This window comes from Budorcas taxicolor, chromosome 3 (assembly GCF_023091745.1).
Source record: "Budorcas taxicolor isolate Tak-1 chromosome 3, Takin1.1, whole genome shotgun sequence".
Classification (NCBI taxonomy): Eukaryota; Metazoa; Chordata; class Mammalia; order Artiodactyla; family Bovidae; genus Budorcas; species Budorcas taxicolor.
The window spans coordinates 66,861,617-66,882,730 of record NC_068912.1 but is presented as its reverse complement, the minus strand read 5'-3'; the positions used below and the strand labels follow the sequence as shown (position 1 = coordinate 66,882,730).

General features: G+C 35.4%; 1 protein-coding gene across 1 annotated transcript in view; it reads right to left on the bottom strand.

The window, feature by feature from the left end:
* The window catches only part of ZZZ3 (zinc finger ZZ-type containing 3), a 62,438-nt gene that overhangs the window by 6,165 nt on the left and 35,159 nt on the right, over window positions 1-21,114 (bottom strand). The window contains exons 2-8 of the mRNA XM_052637381.1: window positions 11,030-11,168; window positions 8,502-8,649; window positions 8,303-8,415; window positions 7,514-7,585; window positions 5,442-5,543; window positions 4,498-4,593; window positions 2,423-2,575 (exon numbers count right to left, since the gene is read on the bottom strand). Of these exons, the coding sequence (XP_052493341.1) occupies window positions 2,423-2,575; window positions 4,498-4,593; window positions 5,442-5,543; window positions 7,514-7,585; window positions 8,303-8,415; window positions 8,502-8,649; window positions 11,030-11,168 (823 nt within the window). The remainder of the gene's footprint in view (window positions 1-2,422; window positions 2,576-4,497; window positions 4,594-5,441; window positions 5,544-7,513; window positions 7,586-8,302; window positions 8,416-8,501; window positions 8,650-11,029; window positions 11,169-21,114) is intronic.

Here is a 21,114-nt window from a genome sequence, read left to right as displayed (position 1 = left end):
ACTTCCTTGGGTCTTTTAAATTCTCAATCTAAATCAAGTCCCTCTAAAATAATTACAATCACACCTATTTTTAAAACACTTTTGTTCATACCTGTGCAAGCTGATTTCTAGCAGAGCCTGTTATGTATTAAATATAAGTGAATGATACTCAACTGAGTAATTATAATAGTCACAAAATATAAAATTACACATAAATATTATATCCTAAGACACAGCAGACAGTAGCTGTTTTTCAAAAGACAATTTAAAAGGCAAAAAAATTAAGAATATATTTTATGGTAGTCTGATACAAAAGTATACAGTCAGTATTTGATTAATCTAGAGAAAGAACAAATGAGATGTACTTTTATCTGCTGACTTTTCATTAAAATCTCCTTTTCCAGTTACCACATATAATCAAAATATTAGGAAAGATACAAGGCAATCTATATGTCCTTTAAGTGAGGAATCAGAATCATGTTACTTACTAAGAATTTTAGCATAGTAAAGTAAAAAAATATTAACAGCAATAAAAAGGAATTTCTATGAATGGAAAATAAAACGAAAAGAATTAACCTAAATTAGCATCCAAAGGATGACAACACAAAGAGGAATTAGTCCTAGAATATTTACAAAGTGTGATTTGATTTTATTTCTATAGTGGGATATATCCTAAGGCAAAAAAAGTGCCACCCCAAACTCCTATTTTCAGTATCATATTGTTGACGGTGGTGCTGCTATTAAATTCTGTGATTACTGTGACCAGTGTGTGACAAAGAAAGTGAACATTATGTTGATATCACTAACAACTGGGATTTTCAGCATGGGAGAAAAATGATACATATTAAAGATAAATATAGGTAAGTAAAATTCTCATCCTAAGTTGAATTTGAAATAAAAATATGAATTTATTATATCTTTTCATTTGAACAAATGTATAACATTTCTCAGTTCTGTCCACTGTACAGGCTTAAGTACAATGATCAATCCAAAAGCAAGTAACATCATAGATTAGGATGTGTGTGTGCTTAGTTGCTAGGTCATGTCCAATTCTTTATGACCCCGTGGACCATGGCCTGCCAGGCTCCTCTGTCCGGGGGATTTCCAGGCAAGAATCCTGAAGTGGGTTGCCATTTCCTTCTCCAGGAGATCTACCCAACACAGGGATTGAACCCGAGTCTCCTGCATTGCAGGCAGATTCTTTACCACTGAGCCACCAAGTAAGTCCATAGACTTTTATTCCATTTTATTGGGCTAGAGCTTCCAAATACCATTTCTCAATAAAAGAAAGCAGAACTAATTTTAGCTCTGAAGCAGGAAATACACAAGATGAGCCTTTAATTTCCTTGTTCCAGCAGACAGTAAGAAGGTTATAAGAGAACTAGAATCTTGTCAAACAATCTCAAAATCCAACTTGAATAGGTTACAACCAACCAATGGACCAACTTGTACACTAATAAAGACAATAATGTCAATGCACTGAATTCGTCAATGCACATAAATATAAGTTCAACAACTCATAAGAATACAAAAATTTTTAAACCTTATGAGTCATTTTGGAGGCTATTAGAGACCGAACATTATTTTAAAAACAAGAAAATAAAGGGGACGATCAAGCAACTATGCTGCCTTTTTTATATGAACCTTAGGATAATCAAATAGTTGATGGCAGGGTTACTTTACAGAATATTCTATCAAATAAATGAAGAAAGAATTTTATTATTTTATAACATCTAATGAGTTAATGGGTCAAAGCAACAATCTATGGCTGCTATGTCAAAAGAAAGAGACAACCAGACTGATGAAAGTATACACAAAGTAGTCCTGCCCACCCTAACAAAAAACAAATCTGAATCTGATTAATTGTCTGGATCTATCAACGTATAGGAGATTCAGAAAACAGAGGAACAGGTTACACGACACCAAGGAGATACAAACAATAAAAGCCACACTGTGGTAAATTCTCTAAGACAAATAAGCCAGGTTTTCAACAAAACAAGTATGGGGGGTGGGAAGAGGTCTTTCGCAAATTATAATTGGGAAAATGTAAACTAACTGTGTATCTGATTATATAAAGGATTACTTTTTAATAAACATGATAATGACATTTCATAATGTCTGGAACTTGCTCCAAAATAATCCCAGAAAGAAAGTTGGGGTGGGTAGGAAGCACAGGTAAAAATTAGATTGCCACAAATTGATAACCATTAAAACTATATAATGGGTACATGTGGGTTTATTTTTTATTAGCTTGAAAGTTTCTTCTTAAGAACATTTTTAAAGCCCAACGTAAAACAAGTTTGACTAGTTAATTTAAGAGAAAAGAAAGTACCATTATCTAAAGAATGGAAATAAATAGCAAATCCTGGTGCTCCCATTTTGCATCCTGATCTGTATAATATAAAGACAGATGTAGGATATAGATACACTATAGATAACTTACTGATGCCTCCTCAACAGCAGTGTTCATATGGCTATGAAAACAGGATCGGTCATCATCTTCATCCATATACACTGGTGGTTCATGGGAAGTCATGAAAGTGGAAGGTTTAAAGAGATGCTTATTAAGGGGGTGTTGTCGTCTGCTTGTTGAAGACTAAGTGAGAAAACAAATTTTTAATTGGGATAGTGGACAATCATTAAAAGAATCAAAAATATAAATGCTACTTCCTGCAAGACTGTCTAATCAAAAGGATTGCACCTCTATCCTTCAGTATACTTTTATGTGGTTGTTTTTTCTGTTACCTGGATTTTTAAAAGCACAACAAGCCTTAAATAAAAACAAACCAAACCAACAATTAGAAATATAGGGGGAATATCCACATGGAGTATCCTGGGCCACATACTTGTATTTGTATCACCAACATTTTTCACACTCTTGGCATTCACATGCTGAATTCTTAAGGTCATCTTATAGATAAGGAGGATGAAGTTAGCCAAAGCCAGATGTAAAACTATCAAGTAAAATGAAAATTTCCCCAACATGATGAATGTTTGAAAATAGTATCTAACATTGATTGACTGCTTACTCTTCGTCAATGTCACTTAATCCTCAAAACATTCCTATAAAGCAGTTATTATCACCCCTAATTTAAAGGTGAAAAAACAGAGGCACGAGGAAGTGGAACTTTTATGTTCCAAGTGTTGCAGCTAGAAAGTAGTAGAACCAAGATTATAAACTAGGTCTATATGGAACAATGACCTCACTTTGAACCACTATGCAGACTTCACTAACAGCACAGCCACGAAGAATAACCTCAGCTACATGGAGAACCACTGTTTCATTTCAAAATTAGAACTCTAACCATGGCTAAGAACCATAACTATGACTGGGCCAGATCTCTACAGTCAAGATGCCTATTAAATTCCCAAAGGAGAAAACACATTTAGGCTTCCCGAGTATTCTTTTTGTTATCATCATCTTGTTTTAGTGGTGAAAACATGAGGTGTACAACACATCTAAAGGTAACCCAGAAATCAGGACAATCAGAGCCATTAGGTTAAATGCTGGTTGTTAAAGTTCCAAGATTCCAAAGTTATAGGATGAACTCTACACACCTAAGACAGACAATGCTACAATGGGGAGAGAAAAATTCAAAATATTTTTAAAATATGAGAAATTAAAACAAGCTTCCAAAGTTTGGAAAAGAATAAAAACTTTAAAACATAGACATGTATAGACAATATACTTAATGTAAAATTACATAAAATAGTTAGCTTCAATAAGGAAGGGTAACAGCATTAGATACACTCCCAGCTTCTCTTTGTATGAAAGATGGCAGTTTTTGGGAGGGAAGGTATCAGGATGATTTACCAACAAAATGAAAGAAGGACAATTACGTGCTTTTTTCCCCTTCAATTAAAGCAAAAAAAAAAAAAAAAAACTGGCTATAATTTCATGCAGTGCTCTACAGAGGAGAGAGACAACAGCTTTTTCACTGTACAGAGAAGCAAAGAATGGTCGAAGCGGCTTAGGAGCAGAATCAGAAGATCAATGATTCCCAGACTTGCTAGCTATGTGACTAGACAACTTACTCAGTGTACTTAGCTTTCTCATCTATAAAAAAGGTTGTAAAACAGGACCTAGCTCAGAGCATTCAACAGTAAGAATAAAAGCTAGCTGTTAATATTCACATGAGTAAAGTGAAGGTGATACTACCCACACTTTTAAGAATTGTAGTGAAGATTAAATTGGATTTATACAGCATATGTATAAAACAGAAATTGACTGTATTATTAAAGAATCAAATATCCTAAAAACTTTAACATCACAAAGGCCTTTTTCTGACATATATTCAATCTAATACCTTTCAAACGGTACTCACTCACATAAACTAACATATCCCTAAAAAATCATCGAAGTTCACTTATGCTCAATGTAACAAAATGTTTAGAGTGAGTTTATTTAAAAATAAAATAATGTTGTTCTGAATAACATATAAACTTTTACACAGCAACTCTGACTTTGATGACCTTAATCTGAGATCTAAAGTTTACTTTTGCCAACTTTCTTTTTACCTTTTTGGAGTATATGTATAAGTTTGGTGTTCTGCCTGGGACTGGAATCCCAGCTTTAGTTAGTTTTATGAAATACTTCTGCACTCGGCTGGCAACCTAAGGAAACATGACAAGCCTTTTAACATAATGAATGACAAGACATTCAGTACCAAAACAGTTTTTAAAATATACGTGTACCTTAATGAATAGTAACAACTTAATAGCCACATAAATCTAGAAATAATTTTAAATTGCTAAAGACACTTAGACCAAAAAAATTGTTAAATTAAATCTGTTTGATTCCTAAGCTAAACACATCTTCAACTTGTGAACATTCGTGCATGAGCATAAAAACATATCTATTAATATCAATGGGAATGTGAAGGAGAAAGCTGGCAGGTATTTTTTTAGAAAGACAACCAGGGAATACTAATTAAGGCATTATCACAAATCTATTAGCATAGTCTAACCCAAAAGCACATAACTGCTGTACTCATCAAATACTACATTTTTATTTTTTAGTATTTCGTAATGATTCAAAGCAGAACTATCTTGAGTTGTTTCTAAAATCAATAAACAATGTTATTTTTTAAAACTCCCCATACTATAGTATTGTGTAGCTAAATATGAAGGGGCAGATCTGCTGATTTTAGCTGCATTATCCTTCACTTTAAAAAAAAAACCATCAGGGACTTCCCTGGTGGTCCAGTAGTAAAGAATCCACCTGGCAATATAGGGAACATCAGTTCAATCCTTGGTCCAGGAAGATTCCACATGCTGCAGGGGAACTAGCCTGTGCTTCACAACAAGAAAGCCACTACAATGAGAAGTTCATGCACTGCAGCTAGAGTAATCCCCACTTGCTGCAACTAGAGAAAGCCTGCAGGCAGCAGCGAAGACCCAGCTTTTAAATAATTTAAAAAATAAAAAACATGCCAATAATATGGAGCCATCTCCTCAGTTACCTGTTTTGCTGTCCGGTTGCCCAGTTCATCTGCTATCTTCTGCCAGCGTCGAGATTCTACTTCTTCAGGAGGGTATTTCAGGAGTAGCTGTTCAAGCTTTTTCTAAGCCAAACCAAAGACCAAATTTAAGAAAGTTTAATACTGAGCTTCTAAATAAATACATTCACCTTTCATCTTTAAAACTACAATACTCCCTCCCCAACTTTAGGGGTTAGGTCAACTAGAAATCTTCATGGTAAGAAAAGTTTCTAGTAGGAATTTAAGACTTCACAAGGAAAATAAGAATCAAGACTAAACTGATGAAAGACCTTAGAAAGATTTTTCTATTCACCTCAGTAAAAAGAAAGCACTCCTCACAAAGTAACTATATTACACATTTTGGTGATTTCCACTGACCACATTTTCTTTCTAGACTATGTTTAGGCTAGCGACTATGGATCTGGCAAACTATAGAAAAATTCATTTGTATTCTGACAGAATACTAAGAGATCTTTTCCTACTTTGTATGATCCTCTATTTAAATATTTAACTTCAATATTCTGACTTATCTTCAAAATTCTCCAGTAGTCCTAAGGATGCAGAATATTCTGGATGTCGAAAGAAAAGGAATGTTATCACCCAGCTATTCCAGTGTGCAGGAGCAGCTTTTAGGCACCATGGATCGGTATTATCTCTGCAGGGCTGAAAGACCAATAAACTGCCTTGGAGACTGGAGTGTGTCCTACGAATAATCTTATCCTATCTTAATATGGGCTTGGCTAAAGGAGTGTTTTAACAGGTGGGCCTCCCTGGTAGCTCAGATGGTAAAGAATCTGTCTGCATCCTAACAGACCAGCGTTCGATCCCTGAATCGGAAAGATCCCCTGGAGAAGGAAATGGCAACCCACTCGAATATTCTCACCTGGAGAATCCCAAGGACAGAGGAACCTGGCAGGCGACAGTGCATAGTGTTGCAGAGAGTCAGACACAACTGACTGAGCACACACGCACAGGCTTCCCAGGTGGTACTAGTAATAAAGAACCTGCCTGCCAATGCAGGAGACAAAGGAGATGCGGATTTGATCCCCAGGATGGGAAGATCCCTTAGAGAAGGAAATCCCCTGGTGGGCTATAGTCCATGGAGCTGCAAAGAGTCAGACACGACTGAGCATGCATGCACTTGGGCAAAGAATCTGCCTGCAATGTGGGAGACCCAGGATCGATCCCTGGGCTGAGATGATTCCCTGGAGACGGAAATGGCAACCCACTCCAGTATTCTTGCCTGAAGAATCCCACAGACCGAGGACCTGGTGGGCTACAGTCTGTAGGGATGCACAGAGTCGAACAGACTGAAGTGATTCAGCACAAAGTTTTTTATAAACAGATCAACTCATTACAGCTGTGGGGCTAATCCTCATATGAGATAGAGATATATCTCAAACCTTACCCACAAACAATCCTAGCTATATGTCCAAATGTAACAGAATACTATGACCTTGCTTTTTCAGCTCCTCTCCAAACAAAAGTAAGAATTCACTTTGAAGCATAGCTTTACTTGGCTCTGTGTTTTTCTGTCTCACAAAGCTGTATTACAAAAGCTTTATCCATCTGTTTCAGTATCTTTTTCAAGCCCCCTCCCAAAACCCAGGTTCCTTCTTTAGAAACCATCCCCTAAATGGAATTCATATATTCTCAGAATGAAAAATTCTTTACATATGCAAAAAGGTATACAGAAATAAGTTTAAATATTTTAAATTCATGATTAAGAGGGATAGCATACAACAGTATACACTTCCCAGGTGGCGCTAGTGGCAAAGGATCCAACTGCCAAAGCACAGGTTCCAACTCTGGATTGGGAAGCTCCCCTGGAGAAGGGCATGGCAACCTACTCTAGTATTCTTGCCTAGAGAATCCCATGGGAAGATGAGTCTGGCAGACTACAGTCCATGGAGTTGCGAAGAGTCAGATACAAATGAAGTGACTCAGCACACATGCACGCACATACACACATACAATATACGCTTTATTTACAATACTTACTCTAATTTTAACTGCTTATTTTTTAACCTACACAATTGAGAAATATCTATTACCTGTTCTTCAACGGTCCACAACTGGTTAAATGTTTCAGGTTTGGTATCATCACACAGGCGTCCTCTTATCATCTGCATATAAAATAAGGCTTTTGTCAGAGACAAAAAAACAGACTACTCTTTGTTGTTTTTTTTTTTTAATTTTTATTTTTACTTTATTTTACTTTACAATACTGTATTGGTTTTGCCATACATTGATATGAATCCACCACGGGTGTACATGCGATCCCAAACATGAACCCCCCTCCCACCTCCCTCCCCAGACTACTCTTTGATATGGCCAAACAACATGAATGATGACAGCAACTTCATTTTAAAGAAAAAGAAATGCTACTTTTTCATTCTAAACCCACGTTTATCAAGGTTCATCTAATTAACAGCAGCAAGGCCAGGTTACAACCAGCAAATCCTGGTTACATTCCACTACACACAAAGAGCTCTTATTTTTAGAATAAATACTGTACTGTGTGTCAGGCACTGAACTCATCATGTTACATGTACTACTCATTATAATCCTCACAACTCTACAACATAGGGTGATATTAATCACATTTTATAGAAGAGGAAACTGTAGCTTGGGGACTTTAATAGAAACGACCATCTGAAGTTCCACTGTTCGTAAGTAGTGGGGTTGTGATTTCCACCCAGCGTTTTCTTAACTTCAAAGTTCATGTTCTTACTATACCTTCAAGTGAAGACTGCTTGAAATTTAAGAATACAAGTCAGCAAATGTTAAAATCTTTTGTCTACAATTCAAATTTTTCTACTACAACACTTTATACTGCCTACCTGAGGACGACTGTTTGAGCCTTCTGGACCATCACTCAAAGGCAACACAGAGTATGAAAGGGACTCTCCATCCTTCCTAGGATCTAAAGGACTTTTTGGTCTAGCAGGTAAACCTACTAAAAAGAAAACCATGTATAGGATTAGTAAAGCAAGACTTTGCCAGGTATTTCTCTACTTAAATTATCATGTAATTTATTACCTTTATCAAAAACTAGCTTAACTCTCCTAGTATGCCTTTTACGATTTTTAAATTCTCTTTCAAAGTTTCCAAGGCTACTGGTATATTGGTCCCATACAATCTCAGGCAACTGAACAACTCTCTGTGGATATGGAAGCCCTATATCAGCCTGGTGGGAGGAAAAAAAAAAGTGACATCTAAGGTTAATTCAAGAAATTATCAACAATAGCCAAATTTTCAGATGATTCCAAATCTAAATAATCATCAACTGGCATTTCTGTTCATTCTGAATCCAACAGTCAATAAAAATACAGTCAAAACATTAAATGGTATAATGATAGCCACGTAAAGAAAAATGAACTTAACAAAACATAAGCACTATTTTTAGATAGAGGTCTACAGCTGACCTATACAGACATAATGTTCTTTAACACACTTAAACAGAAATAGCAAAGAATGGTTTTTATCTCTAAGAACAGCATATGAAATGTGTTTGACTGAAATAGATATGACCTGACACACAGAATTCATTTTAAATGGACCCCCTGTGTTCCTGACTTATTCACAAAACAATGAATTATTTTCATACTATATAACGCTTAAGACATGTACAAAAAAACCTACCACATTTTGAGAATCAAAACTATATCCTTACTTTACTTTGAATTCAGTTACTTTACCAACCACCTTCAGAGAAGTTATTAGTTGTCATTACTAAAACCAGGTTATTATGTGCTCAGTCTTTTGATAGTAATTTGGGTTACATAGGTGGGGGTAATGGTCAGAACTCATATAATGATAAAACTGGGATTTCTGAATTTCACTGTATGTAAATTTCATATTAAAAAGCTTTAAAAAAAATTTAGTTAATAATATGCTCTCTGAAGTGTTTTGGGGTTAAGTATGTGTGTCTGCAACTCTGGAATGCATGAAATGGATTCCATCTTGAAATGAGATAGAATAGTAGATGGAAGGATTGAAAAAACACACAATAAAGCAAATACAGTAAAAAGTTTTTTGTAGAATCTCGAGGGTGGATGTGTGCATTAACTATATCATACTTTCCACTTTTTTGTCTACTTAACATTTTTGATAATAAAATGTTGATTTAAAAAATGAGGTCATAAATTATGAAACTGGCAAGCAAAGTCCACACTGTGACACAGGATTAATTTTTATTTTGCCTGTAATACAGTATACTACAACCATCATTATAATAATGTATATCAGTCTAAGACTCAATTTTTTGAAGTTATTGAATAGAGTGTCTTTTAAAACAATGATGGTAAAACATCAAAGAAAGCTAACAAGCCATTAAGGTTCCCTGCAGTCTCTGTACCAATATATAAACCAAGTTTCCTTAATTTCAATTAGGAGTTTTCAGATGTTCACTAAAACAATGGGATCATATGTCAACAACTTAACTACTATGGTAAACTTAAAGAAAGTAAGCAAATTAAGCATATATGAGTTAACACAGAAAAACTAAAGAATCAAACTTCTAAATTAAAATCAGCAGAAAATTTTCTTTCCAAGGAACACAAGTCTTTCATGATTACCAACGTATCTGGGATTTAATACACATTTGAACACTTTTGCAAAAAAATTTTAAGAGGGCCAATGTCACATCCCAGTTTCTGAGATAAAGTGGAAAGAAATCTAGTTCTAAACTAAACATAGACATGGAAAATCAGCAGATAACCAACCACGTACATATATAGAAAATGTGTGTAACTGCAACTTTTTTGCCCACCTAACAACTGAAAAAAATGAGTTTAAGCTTAAAGCACAATCTATTTTAGTTGAATCCAGGACAAGTAAACACTGTACGTGTTCATAAAATGAAGTCCCTAAGACTGCTGCCTCAACACCTGGTATACTACTTTTGTGACTCATTAATAACTAGTAAGTAAACTTGTCATACAAAACAGGCTAAATTTGTGCATTAAGATGAACAAGAGGATTGTTTCTCATAGTTTTTCAGTTTTAATCTTTTCAGACAATGTTTTTGTCTGACTAATATTTACCTCTCAAATTTACTGAATTTGTGGGTCCCCAATTCAAGACAAATACTATGGCATAAACGCACATCTTGCACCTCATTCTCATGACCTTGGCAACCATATCCTTAAAGACATTTAAAACAGAATTTTTGTTTGTATCACCACTGTTTTCTACTGCTTTTAGAGTAAATAAAGCAGTAAATAAACACTAAAAATACTAAAGTATTTTTTCTTTTAGTTTCAATAAACTTAAAAGTCCTGAAAGCAACAAAGGGAAAGTAGTTTAAGACGGGGAAGGAAAAAAGTAACAGAAAAAGACTAAAAATGGCTAGAAACAGGACATCAAGTTTCTATACAAGCATCCAATTAAAGTTCCTAGCTATCTTCACTGGGGGTATACTTATTGTGTGTTTGGTGGGGTGAAGGAAGGCAGTATCCCACCTTCAGTAACATGGTTAAACATTTTAAAAAGTATTCATATAAAAAGAATAAATAAGGTTATTACCAAATATATCTCAATAAATTTAAAAAGTGGTCAAAATATACCTTCTTCTGGAGTTTTTCCACAAATCCAATGGGATTTTTTAGTGCTTCTCTCTGATGTCTGCCTAAACTTTCAAGGTCCTGGACTGCTTGAGAACGCTGAGCTTCGAGTACAGCAATTGTCTGTAACAGTCTCTGATAACTACAGAGACAAAAAGAAAAAAAAAGAAAACCTCACTAAAATTTTTTTAGTAACAACAATAAATAAAAACTGAGTTCAAGCCATGATCTACTATTAAGTCACACGTCTTTGTAAAGTTACCTGAAAGAGTTTTAGTAAAACATATTACTGGGAATAAATGAGGTCTTCCTGAGTTACGAAGTACCTAGTTAGAAAATATCAGTTAGAGAAAGCAAAGCCTTATTCCCCATCTTAAATTCTTAATTCTCAAACCTGAACAAGTACAGAAAATAAGAAAATGAGCATCTTGACTTTCAAGCAATCAGTCATTAAGAAACAGCTAAATTAGAAAAAGCTTTAGCATCAGGAGGGATCACCACTTGTCCCTCTGCTGTACCCTGTTAGAATAAGGTATCTGGGCAAATTTTCTTGACCAGGGTTACAAGAAACTTTCACATAAGTCAGACATGATCTTAGTTGCCATGATTCTCATTTGTTCTTTCTGTTCCTGTTTAGTTCCTAAATCGCATCCAACTCATCTGCAACCCCATGAACTGTAGCCCACCAGCTCCTCTGTCCATGGGATTTCCCAGGTAAGAATACTGCAGCAGATTGCCAATTTCTTCTCCAGGGGCTCTTCCTGACCCAGGGGCTCTTCCTGACCCAGGGGCCAAATCTCTTGTATTCTGCTTGGCAGGCGGATTTTTTTTTTAACCACTGAACCACCTGGGAAGCCCATTTTTTCTGTTATATCTCCATTCTAAAGGAATTTAACTTGTCAATTCTTACACATTAAACATTTTTACAGAAAAAAGGACTTATGTAATATTAAATTACTTAATATTTCTTAAGTAGAAAGAAATATTTTTTACTTCCCTGCCTATAAATAGGGTAATATGAATTTTACCCACATAAACCTACTACTTGTTCATATTCTCCCAAACTCTCCCTCTGGTTCACATTGTCCTGGCTCTCTGAGTAATGTCTGATTTCACATATGGATCACATATGGAAACACGTTAGCCCCAAAACCTTGAATGCTCGAATGTATTTTGCAAAAAGAACAAAGAACAAACTGCTCCAAGTTACTTCAAAATAAGTTAATAGGTCTTTAAAATATTAGTGAAGCACCATTGTTCTTTATGACTGAATAAATTTCATTCTATTTCCCAATAGACTGTAAACTCCATAACAGCAACATATCTGAAAAGTCCACTGTTTCGTTTATCCAGTTTGCAGCACACTTCCCAGCACACACATGTTCAGTAAACATTTTTTGAATGAACAAATGGATAGATGCTCTGTGCAATCAAAAGTATACTGAAACTTTAAAGTCCAGAAGTCAGCAAACAAGCAGAAATTTCCAAGGTAAAGCAATGTAGTTTTGATGTTCACAACCATGGCATGACTGCAATATAACAGTATCTATCAAAATAATTTTTCAGCCCCTACCTAAAATATATTCTTATTCTCAAGTGCTCTGTTAACTAATCCCTAATGAAATGGTTAATAATTAATATTAAAAGTGCTAACACTGAAAAGTAAGACTTATCTCAAGATAGAGCTACTTCATTCAAACGTTAGAAATGAATCAGAAATCAAGGGCTACATTAAAAGTTACTCCTGGGGTAAGTTACGGAGGTTAAGTCTAAACTCATTTTCACTCTGCCTTCGTTTGCTTTGAGGTATATGGAGTGTACAAACCTTGACTGTGCTGGTATTTTCTACTAGGCAGGCTCAATCTTAGGGTCACTGTAGTGAGTTGAGTACTAGACCTAACCTCTCTATAATACTCTTAACCGTCCCACTTCACCCTCAGAACGTCTGTCCCACTTAGCTGAATAACCAAAGACTTATCATGCAGGATACACTTCTGTATCATCAATATAAAAATGACTGAGTGTATTAAACTTGCAGCAAACTACTGCAAGCAAGTAACAATGAGGCACAAGTAACAAAAGACTTATGAGAAAAAACAAGCAGAAGCTTGAAAAAAGTACTATAACAGTTACTGCAACTGAGAAGAAAGGTCTCTCTTTGAAGTTAATAACTTCTGACAGTCTTTACTGTATATAAATTATTCCACAACGATTCTGACTTAAAAAAATAATTCCAACAGAGATGACAAAGAAAGTGTAACTCTTCACCCCCTATTTTGTTTCTCTTTAATCAAAATAAAATGATTATCAAATTGAAAGGCCTAGTCCATACACTGGTAAAGATGTAAAAGTCCAAAATAAGTTAAAAGATTGTAAGAAAATACTGAATTTAATTCTTCCAGCACAGCTAATTTGAATAATTTCCTAGAGTATTCAGAGGTTTTTCCAATAAGATTACCATATATATATCTAAGCAGAAATGAAAGAGATAAAAACCTGCATAGATATCTTTACCTGTGGCTGATTCATGTTGATGTATGGCAGAAACCAACACAACATTGTAAAGCAATTATCCTTCAATAAAAAAATCAAAACAGAAAAAAAAAAAACTTGCATGGGACTTTCCTATTAGTCCAGTGGTTAAGAAGGCACCTTGCAATGCAGGTGACACAGTTTCAATCCCTGGTCAGGGAACGAGGATCCTACATACCCTGGAACAACTAAGCCCTCACATCATAACTAGATTATCTGTGTGATACAGCTAAAGATCTGACACATTCAAAAAATAAGTGAATCTGAAGAGTAAAAATAAACCTGAAGAATAAAAATAAATTTCTTTGGGACTTCCCTGGTGGTCCAGTGGTTAAGACTCCACACTTCCATCGAACAGGGTGCAGGTTTACTCCCTGGAACTAAGATCCCGCGTGATACAAGGTACAACCAAAAAAATATATAAATAATAAACATTAAAATAAATTTCTTCAGTCTGAAAAGGCTATATGTTACAATTCCAATAATATTAAATTCTGTAAGAGATAAAACTTAAAGATAAAAGTAAAGAGATCAGTAGTTCCCAGAAGTTCAGAGCAAGGAAGAGGGTTGAGTAAATGACAAACAGGGAATTTTAAATACCAGTGAAATTATTCTACATGGTACTATAATGTTGGACCCATGACATGGATCTGCCAAAAGCATAAAACTTAAAAGCATAAAGAATGAACTTTAATGTATGCAAATTTAAAAAAATCATTTAGTAGATTAGGGAACCCTAGGAAGGAACGTATTCTCTGACACAAAGACCTAAGCATATTATACATATATGAAACTACCTCACTGAAGGGGGTAGAAGGAAAAGATCCTGACCGAGGTAACTCTGGAAATGAGTAGCATCTCAAAGACTAAAGGTAAAAGGAACTGATCATGAGCAATATATTCTGCTTTACATAGCTATTTCCAAGTAGCCAAGAATGAACAATTCTAATACTGTGTACATATATGATGGAATAAATGAGCAGAGGATGACCAGGGTTTGCTATTGCTAGAGTGGAAATTTACAGATAAACAAGGGGAGAAGCTAGAAGAATCCATGTGGTAATATAATTAATTGGGGATGGAGTCAAAGTATAAACTCATGTTTATCTTTATATATATGTATATAAATACATATAGAAGTATTTATAGATAGGTGTATAGACAGATAGATAGATAGATAGATAGATAGATAGATAGATAGATTACTGAATACACATGTATTTTCCTGCTCTGCCAGCTGAGACAGATAAATAAAATAATCAACAGCATTCAGCAGTGAGCATACAGAACTCAAAAACTGACTTCTAATACTGCCTTCTGCAATAAAGGGAAATGGGGTTCCTTTGCAGAGAAGGCTGATTCTAGCACTGGGACACGAAATACACAAGATGAATCTGGAGTATTCTGAAATGGCAAAAAAGCTATATAATGAAAGTACACCACCTTAATGGGACACAGGAGACAACAGAAAGGTTCCCTACGGCCAAAGCTGAAACAATTTGAACAATGAAACAGTGTTACTAAATTACACCTCAAAGTAGGAAAATAAGTATTTATGAGTCTATATTTATCCCTGGTGGCTCAGATGGTAAAGAGTCTGCCGAAACCAAGGTTCAATCCCTGGGTTGGGAAGATCCCCTGGAGAAGGAAATGGCAACCCACTCCAGTATTCTCGCCTGGAAAATCCCATGGACGGAGGAGCCTGGTAGGCTACAGTCAGTCCACGGGGTTGCAAAGAGTCGGACACAACTGAGCGACTTCACTTTCACTTCACTTAGACAAATAAATGACTAAAGGAAGAATGAGGGACAGGGAGAGAGTGAGATGGAGGAAGCATGGGGCAGGGTGCGGGAGAGAAAGAAAAAAGGGACAAAGAAAAAAATCTCCCATGTAGAAGATTTCCAAATAATTTGTGGAGACACTCTGCTCTCAAAGAGAGAGACCTATAACTCCCCATTCCTTAAGTGTGGATTGTATATAGTGACTTCTTTCCAAAGAAGAGAGTATGGAAGACAGAGAGTAACCTCACAGTGGAGAAACCTGACAAACTATACTTCAGCTAGGTGATCCAGGTCAACAAATGCAATCAATCATATTAACTGTATATCCCTTGAGAAAAGCTAAATTATCATTATATGGAGTAGGTTGCCACTGCCTTCTCCAGGGGATCCTCCCAAACCAGGAATCGAACCCAGGTCTCCCACACTGCAGGCAGACGCTTTACTGTCTGAGCCACCAGGGAAGCCCAATACTACACACAGAAAACCCTAAAGACTCTACACAAAAACTACTAGAACTGATAAGTGAATTCTACAAATTAGCATGATATAAGACTAACATAGAGAAATTGGTTGCATTTCTTTACATTAGCAATGAAACATCAGAAAGGGAATGTAAACAAACAATCCCTTTTAAAATTACATCAAAAATAAAGTAATTAGGAATAAACCTGACCAAGGAGGTAAAAGACTTAAATTCTGAGAAGTTTTAAACATTAATAAACATCATAAATGTTAATAAAGAAAATGGAAGATGATTCAAAGAAATGAAAAGATCCCATGCTCTTGGATTGGAAGAATTAATATTGTTAAAATGGTCATACTACCCAAAGCAATATACAGATTTAATGTGATCCCTATCAAACTACCAGTGATATTTTTTACAGGCCTAGAACAAATAATCCTAAAATTTCTATGGGACCAGAAAAGACCCAAAGCAACCCTAAGAAAAAAGAACAAAGCAGGAAGCATAACCCTCCCAGACTTCGGACAATACTAACTACAAAGCAAAGTAGTCAAAACAATGTGGTATTGGCATAAAAACAGAAATATAGATCAATGGAACAGAACAGAATCCAGAAATAAACCCATACATCTACGGTCAATTAATCTTTGACAAAGGAGGCAACAGTATACAATAGAGAAAATCCTTTTAGCAAGTGATGTTGTGAAAGCTGAACAGCTGCAGGTAAATCAATGAAGTTAGAACATCCCCTCTCACCATACAAAAAATAAACTCAGAATGGCTTAAAGACTTAAATATAAGACATGATACCATAAAACTCCTAGAAGAGAACATATGTAAAACATTCTCTGGCATAAATCTTACCAATGTTTCCTCAGGTCAGTCTCCCAAGACAATAGAAATAAAAACAAAAATAAACAAATAAGACCTAGTTAACTTACAAGTTTTTGTACAGCAAAGGAAACCATAACAAAACAAAAGGACAATGGGAGAAAATATCTGCAGATGAAAGAAATGACAAGGGCTTAATTTCAAAAAATATACAAATCACTCATAAAACTCAATGACAAAAAACAACCAACCCAATCAAAAATTAGCAAAAAAGACCCAAGTATTAATAGAAGACATACAGATAGCCAACAGACACATGAAAAGGTACTCAACACTGAACATTATTTAAAAATACAAAGCAAAAGTACAATGAGGTACCACCTCACACCTGTCAAAATGGCCATCATTAAACAAGTCTACAGATAAAAAATGCTGAGAGGGTGTTGAGAAAAGGGAATCCTCCTATACCACTGGTGGGAACCGAAACTGGTACAGCCTCTACAGAAAATAGCATGGAAGGTCCTCAAAAAACTATAGAGTTGCCATACGATCCTGCAATCCCATTCCTGGGCAAATACCCAGAGAAAAACACAGTTTGAAAGGATATATGCACCCCAATATAAACTCCAGTGCTGTTCACAATAGCCAAGATGTGGAAACAAACTAAATGTCCACAGACAGATAAATAGATAAAGAAGAGGTAATACACATATACAGTGGAATACTGTTTGATCATAAAAAAGAATAAAATAATGCCATTTTCAGCAACATAGACAGAACTGGAGCTTATCACACTAAGTGAATTAAGTCAGAAACAGAAAGGTAAATACTATATGACATCACTTACATGCAAAATCTAAAACATGACACAAATAAGCATCTACGAAATAGAAACAGACATAAAGAACAGACTTGTGGTTACCAAGAGGGAAAGGAAGTGGGGGAGGGATTGGGCATATGGGATTAACAGACATAAACTATTATATAGAGAATAAACAACAAATTCCTACTGTATAGCACAGGGAACTATAGTCAATATCTTGTGATAAACCATAATGGAAAAGAACAGGAAAAAGAACATACATATGTGTAACTGAATCATTTTACCATAGAGTAGAAATTAACACAACACTGTAAATCAGCTATACTTCAATAAAATAATACTATTTTTAAAAAACAGTGTATCTCTTGGTATGACATGAAAAAAATGGCACTTCATGTCTGTGGTCTTCTTCCCAAAACCCACATCCCAAATCATGAGGAAAACATCAGACAAATTCCAATAGAAATCGATTAATACTTGACTGGTATCCCTCAAAACTGCCCAGGTTATCAACAAAGTCTGAGAAACTACCACAACAAGGAGACATAAAAACTAAATGTTATAAGGTAACTTAATTGAGATTCTACAACACAGAAAGGACATTAATTAAAAATTAAGGAACTCTGAATAAGGTATGAACTTTGGTTAATAATAATGTATTAATATTGATTCATTAATTGTAATAAATATATCATTAATGTAAAATATTATTAATAGGGGCAATTGGGTAGGGAGTGGTGGGAACTCTGTAACATGCTCTTGATTTTACTGTAAATCTAAAATTGTTCTTTCCAAAAAAATCTTCTTACTAAGATAAAGTTCTCAACTTCTCTATATCCATTATCCTTTATTATCTTGGAAAAGCAAAGTATCTGAAATATGTATTTTAAGATTCTACCACTTGAAATATCAGAATTTAAGAGATCCCATCCAATTATTTTAAAATAATTTTATGTTAACAAACTGTCATTAATTCTGGTTAAACTTTACCATATAGAGCAATGATTTAAATGGTTTTAGAACATGCCAGTTTACAAATAAACTCAGCTGCTATCTCTGTTCAATATAAGTATTTGTTGAAAATACCTTTTTAGGTTATTGCCTTTATTCTGCTTAAGAGTAATCATCGCTAGAGTATTTTAAATGTAAGATCTTTGTCAAATAAATCTAATCTCTAGACCCACTACAGTTATTCAACTTAAGCTATTGTATAAGCACAATTCTACTCTTTTAATTTCAGTACTTCAGCACAGTAGTGATGTAAAATAAACACCATGATGCCTGACCTAGCTACTACAAACTCTTAAAAAAATACATTTTGATTAGGAGGCTGCAGGGAGGAAAAGGTTAAGAAAAATAGTTCCTTCAGTTGAGTAATGGTAGAGCTTTAATGAATTAGACCAACCTTAGTTATCTGAAACACAGCGGTTTGTAAAGTATATTTACAAGTGGTAAAAGTTGTATGCAGGTATGTAAGCATCTGTTAAAGAATTCAATTTATATAAAATTTTCAAGTCACAAGGTGGAATAAAAACATTTTTACTTCTCATATTGACACTGCTACCTTATAATCAATCTCATTATACTATTATTAATTTTACTCTTTGCTCAGCTATTGTTTGGAGAAGGCAATGGCAACCCACTCCCAGTACTCTTGCCTAGAAAATCCCATGGATGGAGGAGCCTGGTGGGCTGCAGTCATGGGGTCGTGAAGAGTCAGACACGACTGAGTGACTTCACTTTCACTTTTCACTTTCATGCATTGGAGAAGGACATGGCAACCCACTCCAGTGTTCTTGCCTGGAGAATACCAGGGATGGCGGAGCCTGGTGGGTTGCCGGCTATGGGGTCGCACAGAGTCGGACACGACTGAAGCGACTTAGCAGCAGCAGCAGCAGCTATTGTTTCCTTCCTTGGAATTCTCATTCATGAATATTTACTGAGTACATAACATATGTGATCAATCATATTTACCCTTGATCAAAAACCCTTTGAAAAGGTATCACTGCCACTTTACAGATGACATAATAAAAACTTAGAAATACAGTTAGAAGATTCCTGCCACAAATCTCCTTCCATAATATGATTTATACAACCTAATTTATATGTAATATGAGTTTAGATTTTGCACACTAGGAAAATTAGAGTCCAACTCTCACATCCATACATGACTACTGGAAGAACCATAGCATTGACTACATGGACCTTAGTTGGCAAAGCCATGTCTCTGCTTTCGAATATGCTATCTAGGTTGGTCATAACTTTTCTTCCAAGGAGTAAGCGTCTTTTAATTTCATAGCTGCAGTCACCATCTGCAGTGATTTTGGAGCCCAAGAAAATAAAGTCTGACACTGTTTCCACTGTTTCCCCATCTATTTCCCAAGAAGCGATGGGACTGTGAAGAAGGCTGAGCGCCGAAGAATTGATGCTTTTGAACTGTGGTGTTGGAGAAGACTCTTGAGAGTCCCTTGGACTGCAAGGAGATCCAACCAGTCCATTCTGAAGATCAGCCCTGGGATTTCTTTGGAGGGAATGATGCTAAAGCTGAAGCTCCAGTACTTTGGCCACCTCATGCAAAGAGTTGACTCATTGGAAAAGACTCTGATCCTGGGAGGGATTGGGGGCAGGAGGAGAAGGGGACAACCCAGGATGAGATGGCTGGATGGCATCACCGATTCGATGGACGTGAGTTTGAGTGAACTCCAGGAGCTGGTGATGGACAGGGAGGCCTGGCATGCTGCGATTCACAGGGTCGCAAAGAGTCGGACACGACTGAGCGACTGAACTGAACTGAACTGAACTGAAAAACATTATCCAAAACCTAACATGAGGCCTTAATTTCCTGCCCAATTTTAAATATACGAGAACAGTAATAAAATTAGCCTATTTAACAATTCTTCCTTTTTCTTCTTATCTGCTAGTACAAAGATTAATTTAGTAACAATAAAGAAGAAAGAAGAGCATCGGGGTTTTTTTTCATAATTAAATGTATCATAAACAGAATAAGCAGTGCTTTAACTAAAACGTCACTTACAATCAAAAAAGAGTTTTGACAGTCTCAAACAATTGTATAAAGATATTTGCCCCCTTCCCCAAAAGCCTTCATTATGTATGTTCTCAATGTATAGGTAGCCCCTGAAAGAAGTCTGATTTCTGATGTATTTCAAAGGTTAAATTCCTTTCACATTAAGGTTTCATCAAATATACTAAAGACAGTCATTCTTTCAATGGTCTCTACAACAAAAATTATCAGGTATCTCTTTTCTGAATCTATCTTAGTACCTGGAAACTGGCCTAGAGTGGATCTAGAATGGAGTCTACAATCTAATACTTTAAAAAAAAAAAAAAAAAGCATGACATTTAAGCTATAATTTCCTTTTCTCTTATCATGTCTTGTTTTACATGGATCTAATTTAAATAGAAGGCTTAAAGAAGTTTCACATATATTTCTATACTCTGATGCTAAAGTACAGTTTTTAACATCATTTTTCTTAGTTTCAAATATTTGAACCAGCAAGATTTCACTCATTTATACATAAACTCATTCACCTATGATGCTAAGGAACTAAATTAAACACTCAGGTACAAAGAGCCTTTTCCTAACAGAGGTCAAGGGGGGCAATACAAATAAGTAAACAGACAATTACAATATGGGGTA